Source organism: Cornus florida, unplaced genomic scaffold (assembly GCF_030987335.1).
Source record: "Cornus florida cultivar Cherokee Brave unplaced genomic scaffold, ASM3098733v1 CherokeeBrave_3.0.0_Hap2_Chr02, whole genome shotgun sequence".
NCBI lineage: Eukaryota > Viridiplantae > Streptophyta > Magnoliopsida > Cornales > Cornaceae > Cornus > Cornus florida.
In genome coordinates this window covers 46,539,830-46,565,643 of record NW_026775572.1, presented here as the reverse complement: position 1 = coordinate 46,565,643, position 25,814 = coordinate 46,539,830, and the positions used below count along the sequence as shown (strand labels likewise).

The window sequence follows — 25,814 nt, the reverse complement described above, 5'->3', positions numbered from 1 at the left end:
CTAAATAATTGAATGCAATAAAGAGTAAGTAAGAGAAAGAGATCTTGGGGTTTAGAGGTTACCGCCAAACAATACTTTTCTACACCCTTAACAAGTGACTAATGAGGGAAATGTGTGTTGCAATATTGATGTGTGTGTGTGTTTAGTTGATGAATTAGTAAGGATGACCAATTAAGTATATATTGTCTAAGCAACATGTGAAAAGCACAATATATCTAACAATTAAGTATATATTGTCTAAGTAGCATGTGAAAAGCACAATATATCTAGCAAGTCATTAATCCTTTCATTAAGTTCACAAGCCAAATACACCACAAGGTTAGAGACATATGCTACTTGCATTCAAAAGTATGGAATATCAAACAACAAGCATGGATTGTCCTCCTATCTAACAACTATACTACCACTACACTATAATTAAGCTAAAAACATGAAATTAAACTAATTAAACTAAGGGAGAGGCACAATCCATCAAGTAATGAGCATGAACCATCAAGAAAAATACAAGAGCATTCCAGTAAGCACTATGTTTTGACAATCTCTAGATCTATGGCATTAATACACATAGACATGCATTAATAACATAAGAAATAGAGACAAACACATGAACATCTATTCTAGCATACATAAACATATGGATAGAATGCAATGATCAATTGGAAGCATTAAATCACATAAATCATTGAATAAACAAGATCTATATATATAAAAGTGCCAAAACATGTATTACAACATTAATCCCTCAATAATACACAAAATCAAGATGTAGAAAGCATGCTTGGGGCTAACTCTAGCCCCAAGAGGATGTCTAGCCACTCATGGTAATGCTTCTCCAACCCTCAAGGGCAAACTCCATGGAAGAAATCTACTCATTGGTTGATGAAGAGCTCCCAAGCTTGTGTCTCTAGCCTTCTCCTCATTTCTTCCTCCCTATGAATAGCCTCTATTGTGATCGATGGATCCCCCTCAAAAAGTGTATTATATTCTATATATAAGTAGGTCAAGTGACACACAAAATAAGTTGGGGTCATGTACAAAATATTCCCCAATGATTGGATAAGGACAGCTTTCAATGAGCTGGAAATTTAACTTTTTCGCACTGGAGAAAGTTCGATCGATCGAACCTTGGACTTGGATCGATCGAACATAGCTGAGATCTATCGAACTAAAGTTGGATCGATCCTCAATGGCGACGCCTTTTTGGATAAAAACAAATCTAAGATATTTTTGGGAAAAGGACAAAAGTGGTTGGTAGGGTGGTACAATTGGATAAAATCAATCATTTGGATAAGGACAAGGTAGTTCAATCGATCGAAGAATGATGTTGGATCGATCGAACTTTTAAGATCTCTGAAAATGTCATCATGGCTCAGATCCATCTTGAAGTGCTGAGATCGATCATGTTGGATTGATCAAACTTTGATCTGAGATCGATCGAAGATGTTGAATTCCATCTTTTGCTTCCTTTTGCTTCCACTTGACTCCTTTCTTTGATTCATCCAATAATTGCTTCATTTCTGCTCTTATTTGGCTGAGTTAGCTTATTTTTGAGATAAGTACCTTAAAATGAAAATAACACGAAATCAATCTAAAATGGTAAAGTAAGATAGATAAAGGTTCTAGAATACCTAAGCTTAAGGGGTTTAAATACGCACTTTTCAGCGCTCATCAATCTCCAACAGGGAGATCGTTCTGTTGAGATTATTACTCAAAACTGAAAAGCATGTGGGAGGAATTGAATGTCTACCAACCTGTGACTACATACATAAATAAAAAATAAAAAATAAAAAGAAGAAGAAGAAGAAAAAGAAAGGCCCATAGAGGAGTTTCAGGGAACTCCCTCTAATCAATTCGTATATTTTGTATGGTAAGGAGAAAGGAGACAACCACAACAAGTAAGACTTTTGCTTAAGTTTGAAGAGTATCTATTCATGCCCCTATAATTGAGAAGGACAACCACTCTGGTCTTGTTGTTCCTACTGGGCGACATAATACTTTCCGTGGAGGACGAGGGGGCAGAGGTCTTTCCAACCCAAGCTATGGTACTTGTGGCAACAGAGGGGGTCGTGGCAACAAGAAGTGTACTCATTATGGCCAAAACAATCCCTATGTTGACTTTTGTTGGGCTCTTCATGGCAAGCCAACTTAGGCTAATCAAGCTTCGATTTCGGAGGAGACTATTCCCACTCCTGCGAATGAACAAGTAGTTCTCTCCAAAGCCGAATATGATTATTCTCTGGTTAAGCATGTTAGAGTGTTTCTCAAGTTCATCATAGTGCTTTATTTGAGGTGGAGATATAAAGAGATCCTTGTTCGAGGTGGAGCTATGGAGAAGCACGTGAAGATTGAATTTTGAGCCAAGGTGGAGATTGTTGGGTTTGTGGCTTAAAATTTGTGTGCAGAAAATTAATTTCCTTTTTCGTTTTGGAAGTTGTGAGAAACAGTTTCTTGATTGGTTTTTGGAATCCAGAAGACTTGGGGAAAAAGGCTGAAGATTTGGGAAATAAGTTATAACTGCTATTTTAGAGTTGAAGATGGATATGGTAACTCCTTATAGGTAAGTTGATCCTTGTCCAACAAAGAATTGGATTTGAGGAATACTTGTCCACCAAGGAATTGAGTTTTGAAGACTCTAGAAATAGAGATGGGTATGAGGGGTTTAGAGAGACAGAGAGAAGAGAGAAAAGATGTAAGGGGTTTAAGGATGAATGTTGTGAGGAGAGGGGAGAGTATATGTAATTCTCGAGTGTATACATGTAGCCTCAAAAGAGATAATGAGTAAGTGAGTGGGGTTTTGACATTTGGTTGTATATTCTCTTCCTTAATTCATAATAGTGAAATTTCTCTCTCCCATGGACGTAACCCTAGAGTTGGGTGAACCATGTAAAATATTGTATTGTGCGTGGATGTGTATGATTGTTATCTCTATATATGCTTGTATTAATATGATGTGATGATGCTTTCGCTGTGTGTGATAAAGGAGGGATTTAACTCTTAACAACAGCCGACTGTTGAGTGGGTTGGAGGGAGTTAATTATCCCCAACAACTGGTATCAGAGCCAATGGTAGGTCAGAGCCTGATAGTGAGGTGCTATGGAGATTCAATCAAAGCTAATGATGACATGAAGGTATAAAGAAGGTGATGGCGTGAAGCCCATGAGGAACAAGTCTTGTGACAAGCCAGAGGATGCTCGTTTTCAAGATGGGGCAAAGGAGATAGAGGTGAAGCCCACGAGGAACAAGTTTTGAGGACAAGTCAAGAGTAAGTGCTAGTTCTCAAGATGGGGCAAGGGGTGTGAAGAATGAAGGGATTTGCTCTAAGCCCGATAAAGAGCAAAGGGGAATATGAAGAGGAGAGGTTTGTTGCTTTAAGCCAGAAAAGCAATTGATGAAGATGAGTTGAAGATTGGTGGGTTGCCATGCGTGAGCAATTGAACACCAATGAGATGGATAGAGAAGATAAAGAAAAGAAGAATGATGAATTTGAGAAAATGTGGAGATTGTTAGAGTGTTTCTCAAGTTCATCATAGTGCTTTATTTGAGGTGGAGATATGAAGAGATCCTTGTTCAAGGTGGAGTTATGGAAAAGTACGTGAAGATTGAATTTTGAGCCAAGGTGGAGATTGTTGGGTTTGTGGCTCAAAATTTGTATGTAGAAAATTAGTTTCCTTTTTCGTTTTAGAAGTTGTGAGAAACAGTTTCCTGATTGGTTTTGCAATCCAGAAGACTTGGGGAAAAGGATGAAGATTTAGGAAAGAAGTTATACCTGCTATTTTAGAGTTAAAGATGGATATGGTAACTCCTTGTAGGTAAGTTGATCCTTGTCTAACAAAGAATTGGATTTGAAGAATACTTGTCCAACAAGGAATTGAGTTTTGAAGACTCTATAAATAGAGATGGGTATGAGGGGTTTAGAGAGAGAAAGAGAGAAGAGAAAAAAGATGTAAGGGGTTTAAGGATGAGTGTTGTGAGGAGAGGGTGTAGCCTTAAAAGAGATAATGAGTGAATGAGTGGGGTTTTGACATGTGGTTGTATATTCTCTTCCTTAATTCATAATAATGCAAATTTCTCTCTCCCATGGACGTAACCCTAGAGTTGGGTGAACCATGTAAAATATTGTGTTGTGCGTGGATGTGTATGATTGTTATCTCTATATATACTTGTGTTAATGTGATGTGATGATGCTTCTGCTGTGTGTGATGAATGAGGGATTTAACTCTCAACAACAGCCGACCGTTGAGTAAGTTGGAGGGAGTTAATTATCCCCAACAACTGGTATCAGAGCCAATAGTGGGTCAGAGCCTGTGATTGGGCCTGAAGATTAGTAGAAGAAGTTTGCTGCGAAGTTTGTCAGAGCAGAGGATGATAGTGAGGTGCTATGGAGATTCAATCAAAGTTGATGATGACACGAAGGTATGAAGAAGGTGATGGCGTGAAGCCCATGAGGAACAAGTCTTGTGACAAGCTAGAGGATGCTCGTTTTCAAGATGGGGAAAAGGTGATAAAGGTGAAGCCCACGAGGAACAAGTTTTGAGGACAAGTCAAGAGTGAGTGCTAGTTCTCAAGATAGGGCAACGGGTGTGAAGAATGAAGGGGTTTGCTCTAAGCCCGATAAAGAGTAAAGGGGAATATGACGAGGAGATGTTTGTTGCTTTAAGCCAGAAAAACAATTGATGAAGATGAGTTGAAGATTGGTGGGTTGCCATGCGTAAGCAATTGAACACCAATGAGATGGATAGAGAAGATAAAGAAAAGAAGAATGATGAATTTGAGAAAAAGGTGGAGATTGTTAGAGTGTTTCTCAAGTTCATCATAGTGCTTTATTTGAGGTGAAGATATGAAGAGATCCTTGTTCGAGATGGAGCTATGGAAAAGCACGTGAAGATTGAATTTTGAGCCAAGTGGAGATTGATGGGTTTGTAGCTCAAAATTTGTGTGCAGAAAATTAGTTTCCTTTTTCGTTTTGGAAGTTACGAGAAATAGTTTCCTGATTGGTTTTGGAATCCAGAAGACTTGGGGAAAAAGGCTGAAGATTTGGGAAAGAAGTTATACCTGTTATTTTAGAGTTGAAGATGGATATGGTAACTCCTTATAGGTAAGTTGATCCTTATCTAACAAAGAATTGGATTTGAGGAATACTTATCCAACAAAGAATTGAGTTTTGAAGACTCTATAAATAGAGATGGGTATGAGGGGTTTAGAGAGGAGAGAGATAAGAGAGAAAAGATGTAAGGGGTTTAAGGATGAGTGTTGTGAGGAGAATGGAGAGTATATGTAATTCCCGAGTGTATACATGTAGCCTCAAAAGAGATAATGAGTGAGTGAGTGGGATTTTGACATGTGGTTGTATATCTCTTCCTTGATTTATAATAGTGCAAATTTCTCTCTCCTATGGACGTAACCCTAGAGTTGGGTGAACCATATAAAATATTGTGTTGTGCGTGAATGTGTATGATTGTTATCTCTATATATGCTTGTGTTAATGTGATGTGATGATACTTCCGCTGTATGTGGTGAAAAAGGGATTTAACTTTTAACAACAGCCGACCGTTGAGTGGGTTGGAGGGAGTTAATTATCCCCAACAAAGCGTGAGAGTGCAAATTAGCCCTCCTCCACCTTCAAGTAATACGTGTCTCGATACTTCATCTTCTACACCTTGGACCATTGATTGAGAGGCATCTTATCACAAAATAGGTAACCCATCTCTTCTTTATGATATTTTTCATACACCAATATTAATTTTTGAAATGTCAAAAAGAACCCTAAAATAACAATATATTCTTCCTTGAAACTCATTAAACAAATTATATATTCATCAATATTTTCCTACTATTTAATTGTAATAATTATATATATTTTTTTATAGGTAAAATTGTAATAATTATATTTGATTGCTTACAACTTATAAGTATAACATCCGACGAATCACAGGTATTTGGTCCATGGGAATGACAAAAGATACAAAACCGAATACGGGTTTATAGGCTAATCCCACGATAGATTTCAACCCCACATTAGATTTTCAAAAAATGAACAGCCTCACATCTTCTTCGCCAGGACTCACCATCCAAAACCCTAGTAAACTCTTCTCTCACTACTCTCTCTCTTCCCACAACTTCACTCGCTTCAATGTCAAACCCCTTTCTCACTCTACAGCCAAACCTTCAACCCAAGGACTCTCCTTGAAATGCCGACACTCTGAATACTACGAACAACAGCAACAGAGACTCGCCCCAGCTGACTCTTCCTTCGCTCCCCAATCAGGTTACTTTCCCTTCTCATTTTCCCAGTGACCAAACGGAGGGCGAATGAAAAGAAATTAATTTTTCTTTGTTTCATTGTGCAGCCCCTAGGGTTTTTGTTGGTCACTCGATATACAAAGGGAAGGCAGCTCTTACGGTGGAGCCACGGCCTCCAGAGTTCACGCCTTTAGATGTATGTTTTGATTCATTGTCTGTTCACTGTAAGAACACGGTTCTGAATTTTGTATGGCTGATTCATAGTGTATTTTGGATTGTTTGTGAAGTATGGTGATTTGATTTGTTTTGGCTTGATTGGATTCGATTGGTTTGTGTTTATAGTCAGGGGCGTATAAGCTGTCCAGGGAAGGTTATGTGATGCTTCAGTTTGCTCCTGCTTCTGGTGTTCGTCAATATGACTGGAACCGAAAGCAGGTAATATCTGTTTTTTGGTTTTGTTTTTTGTTTTTCTATGAATTTAGGGAATGTGGGTGTGTTTGCTTGCATTAGGCCCGAAATGAGCTAATTTAATCCGTGGGACTTTGGAGCTCGGACTGCTAGGTATATTAGAATTTTGATCCAAGTTGGTATATTGGTGTTTTCAACCAAGCTTAGAGAGGGTTTGAGTTTGGTTCATTTATATTCTGCCGAACCATAAGTTTTGTGCCAAAGGATATTGAATTATGTAGAATATTTATAGTCAATTCTACATTAGGTTCTAGCACATTTAAAATGATTAATACAAATAGGAACTTACATGTTTGTAATACACTTCAAAAGTATTATTTTTAACTTTTTCTTATGATTTAATTGCTTTATATTTGTCAACTGACGTAAGCGGAAGCAATCTAGGATTACCTTGAATCCACAAGGTGGTAACTTTGAATCCACCAAGTTGAATAAAAATTGCAAAGCAATTAAAATATTATTGATAAAATTGATTTAATATTCTGCTCTCTCCATTACTTATATGAGTAATGATACTCTGTCTGATCAAATTGGCCTACTCCTAGTCCGAATCCTTCGTGTAATTGCTATATTAATTGCCACGTAATTAATTAAATGGTTATATTTACTCTGCGAGCTAAAGATACCAAAAATAAATTAAAAAATAAGTTGAAGAGGTTTTGATGACCCCTTTCTATCTCTCTGATTTCTCCACAATGGTATCATCGTTCTACTGCTTCTTTCATTCTTTCTTTCTCTGACTCACGGTTCTCTCTTTTTCACTTTGCAAAATTGAAGGGAAAACAAAGGATTGAGAAGTCTTTATTGGTTCATAAAATCAAAGGAGAAAATACATATAAATGTATATGTTTGCTTGAAGAGAAAAAAAACAAACCTTAATAAGATTGAAGGTATATATTCATGTTTTTCTATTAAATTTTTTTTTTTTTTTGGCTTTTGTATATTGTATCAGTTTTGGGGATTTGATTAGAAAAAAAAAAAAAAAAAAAAAAAAAAAAAAAAAAAAAGAAAAAGAAAAAAGTTCATTTCGAAGTGGATGATATATGGGCTACTCTTTTAGCAAATCACATATAAGCAAAAAGTAATGTTGAATATAATCACTTGGATGAACACAACTCACCTTTATCAGAGGATATAATTGTTGGCATCCCGAATCATTCATTAATTCTATTTCCATTATACTTATTATTTACAAATATATAACGAAAAGTTGAAGACAATGAAAACATTAACTTTTTAACATAAATCATATTGATCCATTTATTAGTCTTTCAAGGTTTAACAAAAAGAAAGATTTGAAAACAAAAACATTACCAAACACCAACAATTCAATCATAGAAGTTCAACTGTTTGTAGTCATAAAGCAACATAGATACTATATCTAAATCTAAGCCTTAATGGAATTTTCATATTTCATTTGTACATTATAGATTTCCAATTTAACTTGAAAGTAGTTCTTTATTGCCAAGAAGAAGATGACTCCAACCAAGAATATAATGGATGAGTCCCATTCTCAACCTCTTCACATATCTCAACATTAACATTTTCCAAATCATGCCTCCAACTTTAAATTTTTGAATGAGAATAATGTTTTGTTTCACCGTGAGTTGGAGAGAGAGAGAATGAAATAAGCAGCAGAACGAAGATACCACTCTGAAGAAATCAAAGAGATGGAGAGGGGTCGTCAAAACCTCTTTAGCTTCTTTCCATATTTATTTATTTAATTTATTTTTGGTATATTTAGCGCGCAAAGTAAATATAACGATTTAGGTAATTACATGATAATTACACGTAAGAAAGATTCGGACTAGGAGGAGGCCAATTTGATCGGACAGAGTATCATTTTATAATGAAAGAAAATCTAATACTAGAAGGAAACTAAAAACAAAAAGGAAACAAATTAATTGATTAAACTAAAAATATAAAGAAACTAATGTTAAAAAAGGGAATTAAAAACCTAAAATTAAACTTCCTAAAATAAAAATAAAAATAATATAAACCTACTAAAACTGTCCTATATCAGTCTCCTCCACTTTAAAAAAAACTTGTTCTCGAGTTTCAGTGAATAACATTTTATACCACCTTAGTCCTTCATAAACTTCTTTTGTCATGGTAGCCAAAAATTTGTACTTTGTAGAATTCCGCAAGACATCTTTCATGTTGTTAACTTTAATTGCCAGTCTCTTAACCAAATTCATGGAAGACACCTTTGGACCAAGTACATTAACCAAACAAGGAATAGGCTTGTAAAGTTTAAAGGCCCATAAGTTGTTATCACATGTAATGGTAAAAGGTCTTTTAGCCGTCACATGTTCACCATTGTTTTGTCTTGTATTGCACACCTTTAATAGACTCTTTTTCTTCAAGCAGTGACTAACCGTAACTTGTGCACCCAATTCAGTTTGCTTCAAGGAACCATCAGGTGGCTGTTCACCATCAAATTTGTTCAGTGGCTGTTCACCATCAATTTTGTCCAATTCACTCAAATCTCTTTGTATCACTATCACATGAACTCGTGGTTGGTCCTTAATTAAACTAAAATCTGAAGCTTGGCTACCCTCCATATCGTCTTGGACATCTAATTTGAAAATCTTATTCATCCGATCATCAACTAATTCATGTTGCTCACTTTCAGCCACAAATTTCTTGTCATTATCGTCTTCTTTGAGTGCGTTGAATTCTTTGACGGCATCAACTTCAATTGTAAGAGGTGTTGCAACACAATTTTGCTTACAATCAACCTCTTGAAAATTATTGATTGCTTCTACAAAATTATCGTGATTCTTGATAGCACTGCCTTCATAGAAAAATTCTTCATTGACAGACAAACTCTTGTTCCAGCAATCTGGATATTGGTGATACAACATCTGATAACTTGGTGGTAAAAATTTAGCAATTAACAACCTTTTCATCTTTGACCATGATTGTACAGGTTGTTTTCCTTGCCACCTCTGATTAGTTTTTACTTGTTCCCACCAAGCCGAAGCACCTTTCTTAAGCACGATTGCTACAGGAGGAACTTGCTTGTGCTCAAGTATGTCAAAATGCTTGAGAAAGTATTCAATTTCATTAAGCCAATCCAAGACATTCTCAGCTAGAAGTAAAAGTAAGTAAATCAAGTTTTTTCTCAAACTTACTACTGGCCTAATATTTGTAGTTTTTGTTGCGTCTCCCTCTGAATCTGTACTCTTCATCACCGGAATCATCCGCTAGGCTGGAGACCTACATGGATATACAGAAATATAACCCATATTTGGTAGGCTGCGAGACACATCATCAGCGCGAACTCGAATTGAACCACGAACTTGGTTGCCACCAATTCCAAAACGAGTTGCTACAAACCGATCTTGAGTATGCATGGCTGCCCAAGGGGTTTGCACTCCCCGATCAACGTCGTGAGAGCGGTTGCTGCCAAAACGAAGGCTCTGATACTAACTAATGTAAGCGAAAGCGATCCACAAGGTGGTAACTTTGAATCCACAAAGTTGAATAAAAATTGCAAAGCAATTAAAATATTATTGATAAATTTAATTTAATATTTTGCTCTCTCCATTACATATATTTATAATGAAAGAAAACATACTAGAAGGAAATTAAAAACAAAAAGGAAACAAATTAATTAAGTAAACTAAAAATATAAAGAAACTAATGTTAAAAGGAAATTAAAAACCTAAAATTTAAATTCCTAAAATTAAATATATATATATAAATAAAAATAATATAAACCTACTAAAACTGTCCTACATCATCAACACTTGTTTTTACTATATTTTGTTTAAGTTTCACAAAGGACCTAATAACTACAACTATGCAACATTTATACAACTGTTTACTAGCCTAAATGAGAGATGTGCTTGGTGTTGTTCAAGGTTAGTTTATTAAGCAACCAACTTGGGACATACCTTCAAGCTAGGTTTATTAATTGGCGAACAAGCTTGAATTAGTTACTTAATGAGCTGAGGCCCAAGCTTTTCATGAGTTCTCGGTCACAGTATGCATTATCAGATTTTATGCTATTGGGCCTTTCTGGGGTTTATATGGTTGCTGGCTTAACATTATGCCAGTAATACAATCATAAAATTGTTCTATTGTTAATGGCAATGCCTGTAGCTTCAGTGAAAATATATATGAGGTAGACCGAACTTAAATTTTTGCCTTACAATGAAAGTATACGAGGGGTAGACCAAACTAAAATTTTTACCTTCCAAAGTTCAATATGGTAAACTAAGCTGCATGAAGATTGGGTTCTGTTTTATTATATTGTATCTATTTTATTTTATCTTTGATTTGTGGGGGCGAGGGAATGGGAGTTGAGTTTGCCAGCCCTTGGGGTTTTGACTTGGATATGAGAAACCAAAATGAACTTAAATTTTGTTTTATTTCTGCAACTTTTCAGGTATTTTCATTGTCAATGACTGAAATTGGAACTCTAATTAGTCTTGGTGCAAGGGATGCATGCGAATTTTTTCATGACCCTAATAAAGGGAGAAGGTACTAGTATCATCTTTTTGATAAACTTTATATGGAGCAATATAGCACCTGTTTGTTTCAGTTCTCTAAAAACAGTTTTCAAGAACTTTGGAAGGAGAAAAAAGTTTGTAGAGAACTAAAAAGGGTGGTCTATGTAATTGGATCGCCTTTTCAGTAATTCTCAGAAATTTTTTGAACTTTTTTCAGTTTTTTTTCTAACATAAACTTGTATGACCAAACATGCTTCTGGTTCCATGTTCCAAATGAGCCAATTTGCATAGGAATTTTGAACATCACGTTTCCTTTTGGCCATCATATGTTTTTTATGATTATACGAAGTCATGAACTGTGTATCTTCAAGTTTTTGCCTATGCTTTTAACAAATCCTACTTAAATTATCAGTTCTTTTAAATCAGTCATAATCATTAAACGTGCCCTAATCATTAATTAGACTCATAAGTCATAAGGAGAACTTTCAAGGTCTTACTACTTAATAATTTCATAATGAGTTACAATGGATACACACTGAGCATGATTTTTCAATATGTGGATACTTGTTTAAAATAACTGAGATTCCTTTTTGGGTATCAAGTATCAACCATTATATACCGATTTGGAGAGGTACCAACGCACCAATAAATTGGTATACATAATGGCTGTTATGTAATGGGTATCAATGTTATATAATGATTTTGGTTGATCTATAATGGGTGTCAGTGGTTTCGTAATGGTATTAGCTGCTAACTGTTGCATAACGACTATCAAGTAATAAAAACATGTTTCCCCTTAAGCTTGTTTTTTCTTCTGAGGCTCCCAGAATTTATGTTAGAGGCTGAGTTGATATGGAGTTGAGAATGTGCATATACCGTTAAGGCCAGTTAAGAATGACACGGTCTGATGGTAATTTTTCAGATCTAAGCTATCAGGTCCATCTGATCAGTCATCTGAGATATTTTTGGAACTTTAGTGTTTTTTGTTTTATTTTACTTAAAGCATAAAAATCTTGTAGATATGCTCATAGATCTTTTTTTTGCGAGATGGTTAGGATCATCTTTTATTTATTTTAATTTTCCTGCAAGTTAGATTTCAATAAGAAACAAAAAAACAATACAAGAAGAAAGCAAAGAGAAAGCAACCTCCTTTACCTAGCCAAACTATAGAAAACCAAGCAAACAACAGCCCACAAGAAAAAGACAAAGCAAATTCAAACAGACCAGCAAACCCAACAACAAATGAAACAGAATAGCAGAGGAAACCTGCATATGATCTTATCTGCAGCAAGAAAGAAGCCAATCAGCAATAAACACTCCAGAGGAAACCATCATAAGCAGAAGCCGTCACTACATTAGTGGAATATTCAGCAAGCACTAAACACCGGAAACCTTGAATCGAATTACTAATGAACCAAACCAGCCCTTAAACGCTTTTAAGTGAAATTCACTGCTTCTGTAATATCCCACTGGCTAACTGGCCATATGTTTTGATGCTTTGGCTTCACGGTTAATATGGAAGACAACAGTTTGGTTCTCACTGAAAAACAATGTCCTATTGAATGACAGTGCTAGACCTAGCCTTATGAAGGAATCTTCTATTATTCCTTTCCTTCCAAATTTGATAAACAGAAGCAGCAAAACCAAAGTTTCCCAATTCTTTTTAGCAAGCATTTCCCATTCCATTTTCTAGTCAAATCAGTTAAAGTCTCAGGCCAAGATGAGAGTATTGAGCTGAATAACCACATTTTGATATTATGTGGCTCCAGATATTGAAGGAGAGGGCACAAGAGAATAATAGATGGTTGAGTTTTTTCAGAAGAACTGCATAAATGACAGTAAGGCTCACAGCAAGGATTGTATCTGTGAATCTTAATCCAAGGTATTCAACTTTTGGTGAACTACACCATAAGAGAACTTGTCTGGGAATAGTCTTATGGCCTCAGACCAGATTATACCGAGGGACTTTTGTTGCCTTCTTCCTTAAAGAATCCGCCGAATAAATTCCTGAAGGAGAACCAGCCCATATAGTCAAATCGTCTCCAGAAATAGTAAGATAGGAAGGCATATTCCCAGTAACATTGCTACACTGAATCAAGATATCCTCAAGCCACTTCCAGGTCTGAGTAGATGGTTCCATTATGTCTGTAACCTTGGATTTAGTATTTGTTGGTAAATTTATATGAAGGGCCATGTCTTTTTTGTTCTATTTGGTGTTCTAGGATGGGCATGCTTAAGGTTTGGAGAGGTTGTAAAGTGGGTAATCAAGTCTCAGACCCTCCTTTGCTTGTGGTGGAGTTTGTGGAGAGAGAGGAATAGGAGGTCCTTTGATGGAGAGAAGATTCTTATTTGGGTGTTAGAACACTCCATCCTGAGTTTTCTATTTTTTCGAGTTAATGGGTGGTATTGTGAATCCTTGAAGGGACTTTGTGGATAGTTTGAGAGTATAGTCGGCCTCTTGTGCAGTTGTTCTTTGGGCTAGCTCTCCTTTGATCACTTCTTTAATGAAATTTTACTTACAAAAAAAAAAAAAAATTATATGAAGGTTTGGATGCAGTGGACTCAAAATTATGTTGATTATCATACCATATAGAGGTATTGGAACCACTTCTGATTTGAACTTTAATTAGAGGTCTAACTTGGTCTCAAATCTGTAATAAACTCCTCTGAGCCCACAAACCTTTTATAGCCCAAAAACAGCTTTTATAGCCCAAAAACTTCTTCCTTTCACAAGATAGTTCTTAACCCATTCCACCCATACTGGATCACCTTTATCACTTAAAAGGATACTAATTGTGTCTACTCTCAAGAACTCTATTCCATTCTTCTAATTTTTTAATCCCTAACCTTCTTCTTGCTTTGATTTAGTAATCTCTTCCCAAGCTACCTTAGATTTACATTGCTTAATTCTGCACCAGACCTCTAACCAACTGGTTAATACTTGCAAACACTCTTCTTAGGGAGGACAAAAGAAGGTACCCAATATATTTGCATATTGCATGACAGAATTATCAAGCCGAAGTCTCCCAGCATAAGAAAGAGTCCTATTAGTTCCTTACTTGACTTTTTCAGTGACTTTATCAACTAACACTTTGCAGTCGAAATCCCCCAATTTAGGAGATAAGAGGAACAGCAAGGTACCTCACAGGAGGAGATCCAACCTAGAATCCAAGATCAGAGGTGATCTTATGACATTCGGCTGAGACAAGAACACATGAGTTCTTAAAGAATTAGCGGCGAGGCCCGATTACTGAAAAAATTATTACAAAGCAATATAAAGGATGGAATCAGACTTTGAACCCCCATGGCAGAATTGCAATAAATAATCTGGAGAGCAGAGATTTGTAAGATGGATCTTCTTACACCTCCAGAGAAGCTGAAACTCACTTTCTTGTTGAAATTTACAAGCGATAACCTGTTGTAATACTTCCATGCCCAATATGAATAGGTAAGGGGACAAGGGGTCCCCTTGCCTAAGCCCTTTAACACTTTGAAGTAACAAACCAGCTCTCTGTTCAAGGAAACAAAAAACATTGCTGTTGTAACTTGTAATGCAAGTCTGAGTCCGGGAAATGAGTTTCAGGGAAGTTCATCAATCTCATTGTACTGAGGATAAAGTATGAATTAATGTTATCATAAGTCTTTGCTAAGTCCACTTTTAAAGTAATCCCAGGCTTCCCAATATCCTTGTTGTAGGTCCTCAACAATTCTTGAGCTAGATCCTTCTTCATTTATTTAAATTTTTTTATATATAAATTTTTTTAAAAGTTTAAGCAAACACTCAAAGCGTCGAGATCAATTCAATCAAATTCATAAATCCACTTTCTTAAGGGTATGCAGCTTCTTTCCCACATCTACAATATTGCCCCTAGCAGGTGTCAGATACTCAACCTCCCCTTCGGGGAGTAGAGCTCATACCATTTAAGCTAATGCCCATTGGTAGCTAGATCCTTCTTGTTCCCACAAAATCTTGAAATCACACTGGGTGAAACCTGCTGAAATCAACCATTTAGCCGAAACCTTGGAAATGATATTGTACAAAATGTTGCCACAAGAGATATGAGGCGTTTGAAACCTTTGGCATTAATACTATAGTAGTTGACTTTACCTCTTTCAGAAGCTTGCTGGTTTTTAGAAAATCCTCAACTGGTGTGCGGTTTTAGCATCTCTCACATTGTCGGTGGTCCTTGGGTTGAACTCTTTCAGTAAACTTCTTGTTGTTGGCCAAGTCTAAGGGATTTTATTCTTAAAATTGCAGTTGGATTTCTTAATTTCTTTGACACTAAAAACCTTGGATACATTTAAATAAGATGTTTACCAGGGATCTATATATTGAAATTAGAGGGTCTTACTTATACTTAGTCTGTTGAATCTGTTTGGAGTTCATTAGTTTACGACATACATATTGTTGCTTCATGGTTGCATCTACCCATCTTACAGGAGACTTTTTGACTTGGCAACCCCAAGATTTTTAGAATGCTTGTTAAACGTGGCATGCTCATATGTTTCCGAACTTGGATATATGTTGATAGATGGATTCATGGTATTGGTTACTGTTTACGTCTATCTAAAAAGTGAAACTTCATGCTATAGTATTATTGTTTAGAAAATCATTAGGTGATGTCACTATGAGCTTGCAACCTTAACAGTTGTCATAACGCTCCTGATCCAATGTTTGAGGGGATAAGTTCATGTGAGAGAGCCCTCATATAGCATTTTCCTCCTTGTTTTGTCATTTCAAGAAATCAAGTTTGTTGTTCTTATTCTGCAGTGACGAAGGTAAGGTGAGGAAGGTGTTGAAGGTGGAGCCCCTTCCAGATGGCTCTGGCCATTTCTTTAATCTCAGTAATACTCTCTTTTCTCAAAATATTGTCGTAATGTTTAGAGAGATTTTACTTCTCATGTAACATTTGATGTGTTGCTGTTGGATATATTGAAGGTGTTCAAAACAAGCTACTAAATTTGGATGAGAGCATTTACATCCCTGTTTCCAAAGCAGAGTTCGCAATCCTCATCTCAGCATTCAATGTATGTTACAAATTCTTTTAAGAATAAGTTCTTTTTAATGCATTAAGAATTGCATTCTCCTTGATCATTGTTAAAGTTAATTGCACAAAACTCCTTGAACTATAAAAAATTTGCATGTTACTCCAGGAATAAAGGTAACCCCATGAACTACTGAAAATTTGCAAATAAAGTCAACATTCTAACCGCTGTTAGGTTGCCCCTAAATGTGTCTAGAAAATTACTAAATTTCCCTTAAGGTTGATGCATAAAAACCCCTTGAACTGGAAGAACTTTTCATGTTCCTCTGTAACAAGGAGTAATATGCAAATTTCTTATAGCTCATGTGGTTTGATGAAATTAATCCAAAAAAGGGAAATTGGGTTTTTCATGCTTTGACCATTTACTTTTTAACGGTATCTTGATGTAAAAGGGGTGTCTTGCACAATATTGTCTTCTAGGGTGGATATCTGCTAAATTTTTTGTACAAATGTACAAATTTTTTGTAGCGGAGTTTTATGCAATTAACTCGTCCTTATTATCAATATTGTTTATGTGGATCCAACATTATTGCCTTGTCTTATATAGTTCGACTTGTTCTCTGCAGTTCATCGTGCCATACCTATTAGGTTGGCACAACTTTGCAAATTCTATAAAGCCAGAAAATACAAGCCGTACGAATAATGCAAATCCCAGATCATCAGACTTTGAATGGAGCAGATAGCCAGGGATAGTCTTCGCTGTAAGGTTCCCTACAACATGGGACTGTGGATAGCCGTATGATTTCCTCTCCTGTTGGTGTTATATTGTACTCCTGTTGTGAGTTCCTTGGCTTTACTTTTGCTCTGTTGGCCTGTTACTGGGAAAATTCTCCCAAAAATTTTGGCAGATTTTTTTTTTGGTTAGAATGTTGAAATCAGATTGGGTTTTTTTGAAGTGGCTGCTACCGGACTTCTTTGCTTGGCTAATATGAGTATATGATCATTACCAACAGGCCAATGGCCTAGCGGTATCAGTATCTTACCTCCCAAAGGGAGGTTAGGACAAAAGTTTTAGAAGAGACGTGTGTGAGTAACAATTAGGAAGAATACACACACACACACACACACATATATATATATATGATCATTGTTCAGGTTCCCACATTTAACAAATTTTTTTTTTTTTTTTCAAAGATTTATTTTTCTTTATTTTTTGGGGGTAGTATTTTATCTGTTGTGCTGTTAGAAAATAAATAAGCTTGAACAATTGAGACTGTGTAAGAATAGATGGTAACTACTGGCTTGCTGGTAAATTTTGTATGCGGTGTTTGCACAGGCTTGATATACCAAAAATCATGCTAGTAAATTTTTAGCTCCTGTAGGTGAAAATCAAACATCATGCTAGGTAGCCTCGTACCCATTTTTTTTTTCTTTCTAGTTGAGTCACTATTTTGAATTATCGATGATAGCTGTATATCCGGATGAGAGAGTTTGGGACCACTCTCTGATCCTGCCAAAAGATTCATTCTTGCAAGAAGATTGTTGTTGCTGAAATATTGATATTTGTAGCAGTTAGACAAAGAACTTCCAAGGAAAAATCTTGAATGTGAAAATGAGATTGTTTTTTGGACTCTTTGGGGTTCTTTGTTTGGTGAGATGTTTGAGAGGCCACAAATTGAAGGCAAAATTTTGCTCAGTATGGTTGCTGCATGAAGGTCCACAAGGTACTGTGCCATATATGTATCTTGCAAGTATAACATGAAACCGTGGTTCAATGTATCGGTGGGTTACTTTGTAACCATTTTTTAAGACTCCGATATTATTATATATTTTCATGAATCGACTAGTTCTGTCAGTTTATACCGACATTTGCTCGAGTCCATAGCACCGTGATCGATACTGTGATACCGCTGCTGCGAACTATGGTTTTTATTGGAAGGATGGATGATAATTGGAATAAATAATGAGATTGAAATTCAATTCGAGAAGTTTGTAATGCTATGTTTGGCCTTACCGAATTGACTCTTGAATTTAGGATTGAAGAAAATATAGTACAATTTTGATTTAAACATCGCATGACCCTTGTGTTTGGGATTGACCCTTGTATTTGGGATTGAAAAAAATATAGTATAAATTTTGAATTAAATTTCTTTGGATTTCAAATTTAAGACACTGATTCAATGTTTCCAAACCCTAGTGTATAACATGAAAGTTAATCAATCTAGTGTCATAATATATCAAACAACAGGCAAACTGCCGGTAGTTCTGGGGGGCTAAACTAGAAAGGCCCTCCAAGTTTGAAACTTCAATTGGAACTTTTCCTAAATAAGCATTGAAGTTCAATTTTTGTAGTCTAATTTTAGACAGATACATGTACATATACATAGTAATTCTCATCAAATAAGCAGTTCACTCTAAGTTGGTGTGGCGAGACCGGATGGCCTCAGGACTCTCACCCAAAACCTCAGCCAATCTGAAAATCACCATCTCAAATAGCACAAACATAGCCCCTTCATACAAACTTCCCATTGGAAGCAACGGCCGAGATCCTCCTCCTGACCCAACACCTCCACCATCATCATGATCATCGGCCATAGTTTTTGCCGGCAAGTAAGCAATTGCACTGGCGTATGCTACAGACGATCCACACTCGGGCTGAGCAGTCACCAACAAAATCCGTGCACCGTTGGATTGGGCGACACCACATATGGCGTTGACGGTGGAGAAGCCGCCGGGTCCAGCAGAAACGATAAGGAGGTCCGGGGAGGAGACGGGAGGAGTTGTCATGTCCGACACGCAGTGGGCGGAGAGGCCGAGATGGAACAGCCTCATACAGAGGCCTTTCATCATCAGACCCTCACGCCCCACCCCGTACACGAAGATTCGGCCTCTGCGAGTCGCAGCACCGGAGATTTCCTCTACCATCACTTCAAGTGCTTGCGGTGTGGAATCGGATTGGGTGAAAACTGAGCTTATTTGATGGCATATCTGAGAGGCCAAAGCTGGCATGGGAACACTGGATTCAGCCATTTCTATCTGCTTCACTCTTGTGGTGTGTATATTATGTCATATATATATATGTGTGTGTGTGTGTGTGTGTGTATATGAGCCTTATCCAAATTAGTGATAATGTGCTTGTCCTTTTTATTAATACAAAAAGTCTATATTACCCTCAGGATTGTAAAGTTGGGCAACTCTGTGTGGGCTTCTTTTGATACGTTGATTTTACGTGATTGATCAATCATCGGTAAAATACATCAGATGGGTATATCTCAAATTTGAGAATTTGAAATTCCTTGATTGATTTTTGAACTTTTAGCATAAATGTTACTAAAATTGATTAATTTCATGTCCCCTTAACTTTTGAAGGGGACATAAAATTAATATATTGTCTCCTTTTAAAATTATCAAATTATTCTTTTCAATTTAAATATATATAATTATAAAGTTTGAAATTTTATAAAAAGATAAAGGACAATGATGGAAATATAAAGAAAAGATACTTTGACTTTTTAAACAGGACAACTAATTTGGGACATGTAAAAAAAGAAAAATGGACTACTAATAAGAGACGGAGGGAGTACCATATATGTTGAATATTTATATTTTTTCGCTCAAGAATTGGTAAACTTGGTAATGGAAACTCTTGAATGCGTTGAAGTGTCAAAACATTACTAAATGTAACATAAGATTTTTCTTGAATGCATTGAAGTGTACTCCACTCGAAACATTAAAAAACATTGAGAAGGCCTAATCGATTGCTCCTGGCAATCTAAGTGTTAGAATTTTATACTATCATCTAGATATATGGTGAGTGTTTCAAGAGTTTAAAACTGTTTTATTTATTTTTTTATTTAATTTTTTTTTAATGATAATTATGCTTTGTTACATAAAATATTTCCAGATAGAAATGCCAAGGTAACCTTCAAGCAAGGTTAACTTTCTCACAATTCCAAAGTTGGCTACCTTCTACTTGCTTCACAAATTTGAATAAATATGTATGCAATTGGAGTCTTGAAATTAGATCAATTTCGAGTATTAGCTTAATTGGTAGAGCGCCTAATTCTCTAAGCCAGTGTGCAGATGTTCGACCAATTCTATCCATTCCAATTTTACACAAAGGTTCCCTTTGTTTGAATATAAAATATTTTACACCCCAAACGAGAGTGCATGTGCTAAGACCCTATTTGTTTGAGCGTAAAGTATTTTATGTATTTTTTGATATTTGATTTTGTCGTAAAATATTTACAAAAAATATATATATTAAAATCTAACAAAAATAACTTATTCATCAATTTTCACGAGTTATTTTACACACTCCACCCGATGGACTCGACCTAAACCTTTGTCAAACAAAAAAAAAATAAAAAATAAAATAAATATTTTATCTGAAAAAAGAAAATCTTTTCTGAGAAAAGTATTTTACGTCAAAATAAACGGAGCTAATGCTAACTATCATTTAACTCGAGAAAAACTCTGTAAAAATAGAATACATACTCGCCAGTCGCCAGAGTTTTGTTTTTGGGTAATATACAAATAATTTTTTTTCCTGGCAAAACAGCTAGAGTTGAGATCAAGAACATTAATTATAAAAATACTCTTTAACACATTATAATAGTATACATCAGGACTCAGCTATATGTCCACTGGCATGCAGCAACATGCCAACGCAAGCCACCATCAGTATGTTCAAATTAAGCAATACTCTATAATCATGTCAAATCTGAAATTTTCAATAAATTAAGTTAGCATCACTACAAATTTAATGTTAAAGCAAAATGATAGACCATTTTATGTAAAGTAATTAAAATGAGTGCTATCATATGATTCATTATTACTTTCTTTTCTTTTTTACTGTCTGAGCAAAGAACTTCGATAATATTTTTGAAGAGACTCAAACTTGTTGTCTTTCATTTTAAGAGGAAAGAAAATATCTATAAGTCACGAAGGTTGATTATAAAACACCGTTTTCTTAACGATGTTATATAATTATCATTATTATCATTCTCGTCTTTTTACTGTATGAATAATATAGGATGTCAAAACCAAATTCTATACATAATCTTTATCCAATCATTACAAGTCAATAGTCTCAAAAATTAAATATTATATGGAAACATTTGTGGATATATATATATATATATATATATATATATATATATATATATTTTTATTGTTTGTGACATTGTGTGAGATTTAACTCATTGACCTATACACACACAGACACACAAATTGTCATCAATTTGCATGTAATGGTTAAATCTTTCAATAATTTTTTTTTAAGTATTATAATCTCAATATAATGGTTAAATCTTCTCAGGAGCAGGTTAGACTTCATTTGTCAATGGTAAAGCATCATCTTTTAGGTTTACTTGCACAGCTAAGTAACTATATATATATAATTGTTGTAGTTTGGCAATATATAGAAACCACTAAATTTAGAATATATGTGGGATTTATTTAATTGCATTCTGCTGTCATGGTTTTATACCAACTTGAAAAAATTTCCTAAATTATTGCATATGAATTAGGTCAACATGTCTAATATATATATATATATATTGTACCACATAAAATAATTAATCATTAGTCTTTCCTTAATTAAACAGGTAGAAATTATTATAACTCATGTCTAAACAATAAAATTGCATAGACTTCCGTATTCATGGGTACTGATCAAAATAGTTTCATAACATTAATTATATATAGTTTTTTTTCTTCTTTTCTAGTATCTGTTTCGTCATACTTTATATTAAGCTTAATTAAAGTAGACTTATTGAAGGTTGATTTGATATCAGTTGTTGTTTAGCGTCTTAATTTAATCACGAGGTCAACCTAATTCGGAGCAAAGCATAGATAATCTCAGTTGAATACTTAAATCAGCATTTATGTAATGACCTATATATTAATATATATGTATATATACCACACATACGCAGACATGTATAAAATAAATGCTACTTGATTCAGATGATTACTGAAGTCTGAAGCTTTGGAGGTTTTATTTTTATGATTAGGCTTCTATCTGGATCATCATGCTTAAGGGTGATCTGTTAGATTCCCAAGTATCTGGATATTTGACTAGCTAGTTGAATTTTTTTATCGGTTACTTTTTCTCTCTGCCTCAAAGTTGTTAATGACTAGAATGCCGTTGAAGTAACTGTTGCAACTTAAAGGACAAAAATACCCTTTTATCACTTAAGGAAGGACATTTTGATAATTTCAACTGACAACTAACAGTTCTGATTTCAACAACTAACAGTTCTGTGACTATTTATCGTTATACAAAAACTTTTGTTAGAAGTGGAAAATATATATATATATATATATATATATATATATATATGAAAGTGCACTAGAATTTTGCTATGTAACCCTTTTTTTATATATTTTTATCAACGGGGCATTAACGAATACGGTGCAGGAAAATGCTAATCTCCAAAGTGAGCATGGTAGACTCCACGAGTAGGGACGGAGCCAATGCAAGGCCAGGAAGGGCATGTGCCCCTCTTGGCCTGGCTTGGCCCTGTCCTCTATAATATATAATATTTTTTAATATATTTACATATATATATATATATAAAATTATATAATGCCCCCTAAATTTTGTGATTTTTAAAATTATTTTTTTATTTTCTCTTTTATTTTTCAAATTCCTTAAATTTTCTTTTAAGAAAAATTAAATTTTCCTTCCTTAATTGAAACTTTTAACTTTTTCCTTTTAAAGTCCTCACATTTTTTCTTTTTCCTTTTTCAATTTTTACTTTTTAAAATTCATTATTTTAACGTGCATATTTGAATTTTATTTTATTTTATTTTTTTGGCAATGTTTATATGTATATATATTGCTTGGTGTCCTCCTGGCTTGAAATCCTAGCTCCCTCACCGTACACAAGCATTGTGCATGTCTCATTTGATGATAGTCTTCGATCTGCATATCAACGCTTTGTGCTTTTTTCCTTTTGTTTTTTTCGAAGAAAAGATTGTTGGAGCTACATTACAGACGATATTATTAACGTGTGCTTGCGTCCATGAACTTGAAAACAGATGCGAAGACCGAGGATTTGAAAACACCGTGCATATTTTCTAGATGCACAAAGCTTAAAATTGTCTCTAAAGCATTATTAGAAGTCTTCTTTAGCCAATTTAGGTCAAAATTTGTGTCTCCTGATAGCCACAACTCATGTGAAAAGTTTGGTACGATGAATGGAAATAAAAAAAACATGCTTAATCAAACCTATCGAACCCTTCATGAATTTGTTTTTCCATTTTCACTCTGTCCTTTTCAATGAGAACTGCAGTTCTCTATTAAATTCATCACCAATATACTAATATATAATTACGCAGTAAACTTCACTAATATTATAATTTAAAATCTACATAATCAATTGTCTACAATTGTGTTATATCACCGGCCATATTTAAACAAATTAAACCTCTGAATTTACTTCCATTTTTTTTTTTCCATCCACCATATGTGTTGTCTATTTATTTAGTTTTTCTTGTACAAGATAATATTGGTAGACCAAAACCAAATATATTCGGTTAAGGAATTCTATCTAACTTTTCTGTCCAAATATCACTACACTAAAACATAACTAACATAACTCAACATATTATAGTCGGTAATCATGAGTTCAAATAATTAGAGCCGTGGACACCTTCAAATTCTTACAGCACATCCAGATCATTTTTATTTGTCGATCATTTGCAAGTTGGAGGTGGACAGAATATTTAGACAATATATATAATTTTAATTTACCGGAAAACGAATATAATATAGGAACATATATATAATACAACTTGATCAGGACAACATGGATACAACTTGATGTGATGATGATGACATTTTTCTGCTATATATATACAAATATATATTGAAATGCTTGTAATAATAGTGATTTTCTTCGCTGAAATTAGTTTGAAGTTCAATCAGTAGCAGCAACGCATATAAATAATTAAGTTTAATTACATAAATTATTAATTCGGTACCAACTTAAGATTCTAGAATAAATTTTGATTAACATAAGCTAATATGCTATTTGAGAATTAAGATTGATTTTATCTATTTTGTTGTGCTCTTGTCCGCATGTGTTAGTTGCCTTTTTGTACCAAGACCCCCCATAGAGAGTGTCAAACCAGCTGAGTCAAAGAGACATCCACATATATATATATATATATATATATGCACACACGCACACACCGGGGAACTGAATGTTTAGGAGATCTGCACACTCATTCAATACAGTTATGCGTCAGTAATGCAACATACTACTACACAATACAATAGTTTTATCACCAAATACAATATTTATATAACATATTATATCGAATTATGTAACTTTATAATATTATTAAATTAAAATTTTAACATATTTATGTAATTGTTGCATTGACTAATGAATAATAATTGTGTTATTCCTTCAAAATTTTTGTGCTAACTTTTTAGAAGGCACTAAATGGACAGATTCATCTTTTACAAAAGCATACCCCTCAACTAAACCTTATCTCTAATACTTTACAAGAAAGCAAACAAAAAATTTTGCTATAGTACAACCATCAACATCAAGCATGTTAATTGCTATATATATATATATATATATATTAGGAACCAGGCAAATGAGATCAGTGTAATATCAGCGACGGAAAGAGCAGATAAAACATTGATCCAATAGAAATCTAGTCATTGTTGACATTTTCTCCGCTTCTCATAGTAAGATGAGAGTTCAAGTTTCTTTATGTTTAGTTGGAGGAATCGACAAGAGGGGTGATAAAAAAAAGGTTTTTGTGTTTGGTTGAAAGGAAGGGAAAAGGGAAAGGAAGAAGGGAGGGATGTTTCATCCCTCATTACTTTGTAATTTTATATCCACCCAAAATTGAAAAAAAATTAGAGAGAAAACAAGATAATAACCAAGAAGCTATCTTTTAATTTTCATTTTAACCTTTTTGTTGCATAATTTGGAATGAATATATTTTTATAATTTTATATAATGAGCGTATATTAGTAAAAATAATATAAAAATTCTTTTTCCCTTACCCAAAAAAATGTGTCACAAAATCTATCATTTTTACTATTCATTTTATCCAACCAAACAAAAAAAATGAGAGAGACACCTTTTTTTTTTCATTAGGGATGCCTCATCCAACCATTCCCCTCTCCCCTCCATCTATTTTTTCATTCCTCCAACCAAACGAAGTATTAGAGACCAATACATATGTGATTTTTTTGTCAAAGGAAAAGTAAATTCAAATCATTAACCAACAATTTTTTTTTTAGGTAAATAATCAACCTGGTAGAAACAACCAAATGGAATTCTTTAATATTGTATTTGGTTGGAGGAAATGAATGAGCAGCGATAAAAGAACTTTTTCGTGTTAAGTATTATGAAAGCATTCCTCCTTTATTTTTCATCTGCCCAGGGGAGAAGAGGAGAGAGAAAGAAGGGATAATAACTACAAAATATATAATTTTTATTTTTAACCTTTCCAAAAATTTGGAATGGGTAGCTAATTTTTATAATTTTATATAATGAGGGTATATTGGTAAAAAGAATTTAAAAATTCCCTTTCCATTCCTTCCAACCAAAAAAAATAAAAAATATAGTGTCACCCTATTTAGAGCATCTCCAATGCTAAAAGCTATTTTTGCATGCCAAATCTA

The 25,814-nt window shown here is 34.6% G+C and overlaps 2 protein-coding genes across 2 annotated transcripts; one reads left to right on the top strand and one right to left on the bottom strand.

Moving 5' to 3' along the window:
* Positions 1 to 5,963: 5,963 nt before the first annotated feature.
* LOC132294885 (single-stranded DNA-binding protein WHY1, chloroplastic-like) lies at positions 5,964 to 17,108 on the top strand. The gene is made up of 7 exons (XM_059792898.1): positions 5,964 to 6,265; positions 6,348 to 6,436; positions 6,583 to 6,675; positions 11,105 to 11,199; positions 15,940 to 16,013; positions 16,108 to 16,196; positions 16,780 to 17,108. The coding sequence occupies exons 1-7, from the start codon at positions 6,031 to 6,033 to the stop codon at positions 16,894 to 16,896; spliced, it is 792 nt and encodes a 263-aa protein (XP_059648881.1). The 5' UTR covers positions 5,964 to 6,030; the 3' UTR covers positions 16,897 to 17,108.
* Positions 17,109 to 18,278: 1,170 nt separating this feature from the next.
* On the bottom strand, positions 18,279 to 19,224 carry LOC132294886 (uncharacterized). Its single transcript, XM_059792899.1, has one exon. The coding sequence runs from the start codon at positions 19,181 to 19,183 to the stop codon at positions 18,563 to 18,565; it is 621 nt and encodes a 206-aa protein (XP_059648882.1). The 5' UTR covers positions 19,184 to 19,224; the 3' UTR covers positions 18,279 to 18,562.
* Between the last annotated feature and the right edge of the window lie 6,590 nt (positions 19,225 to 25,814).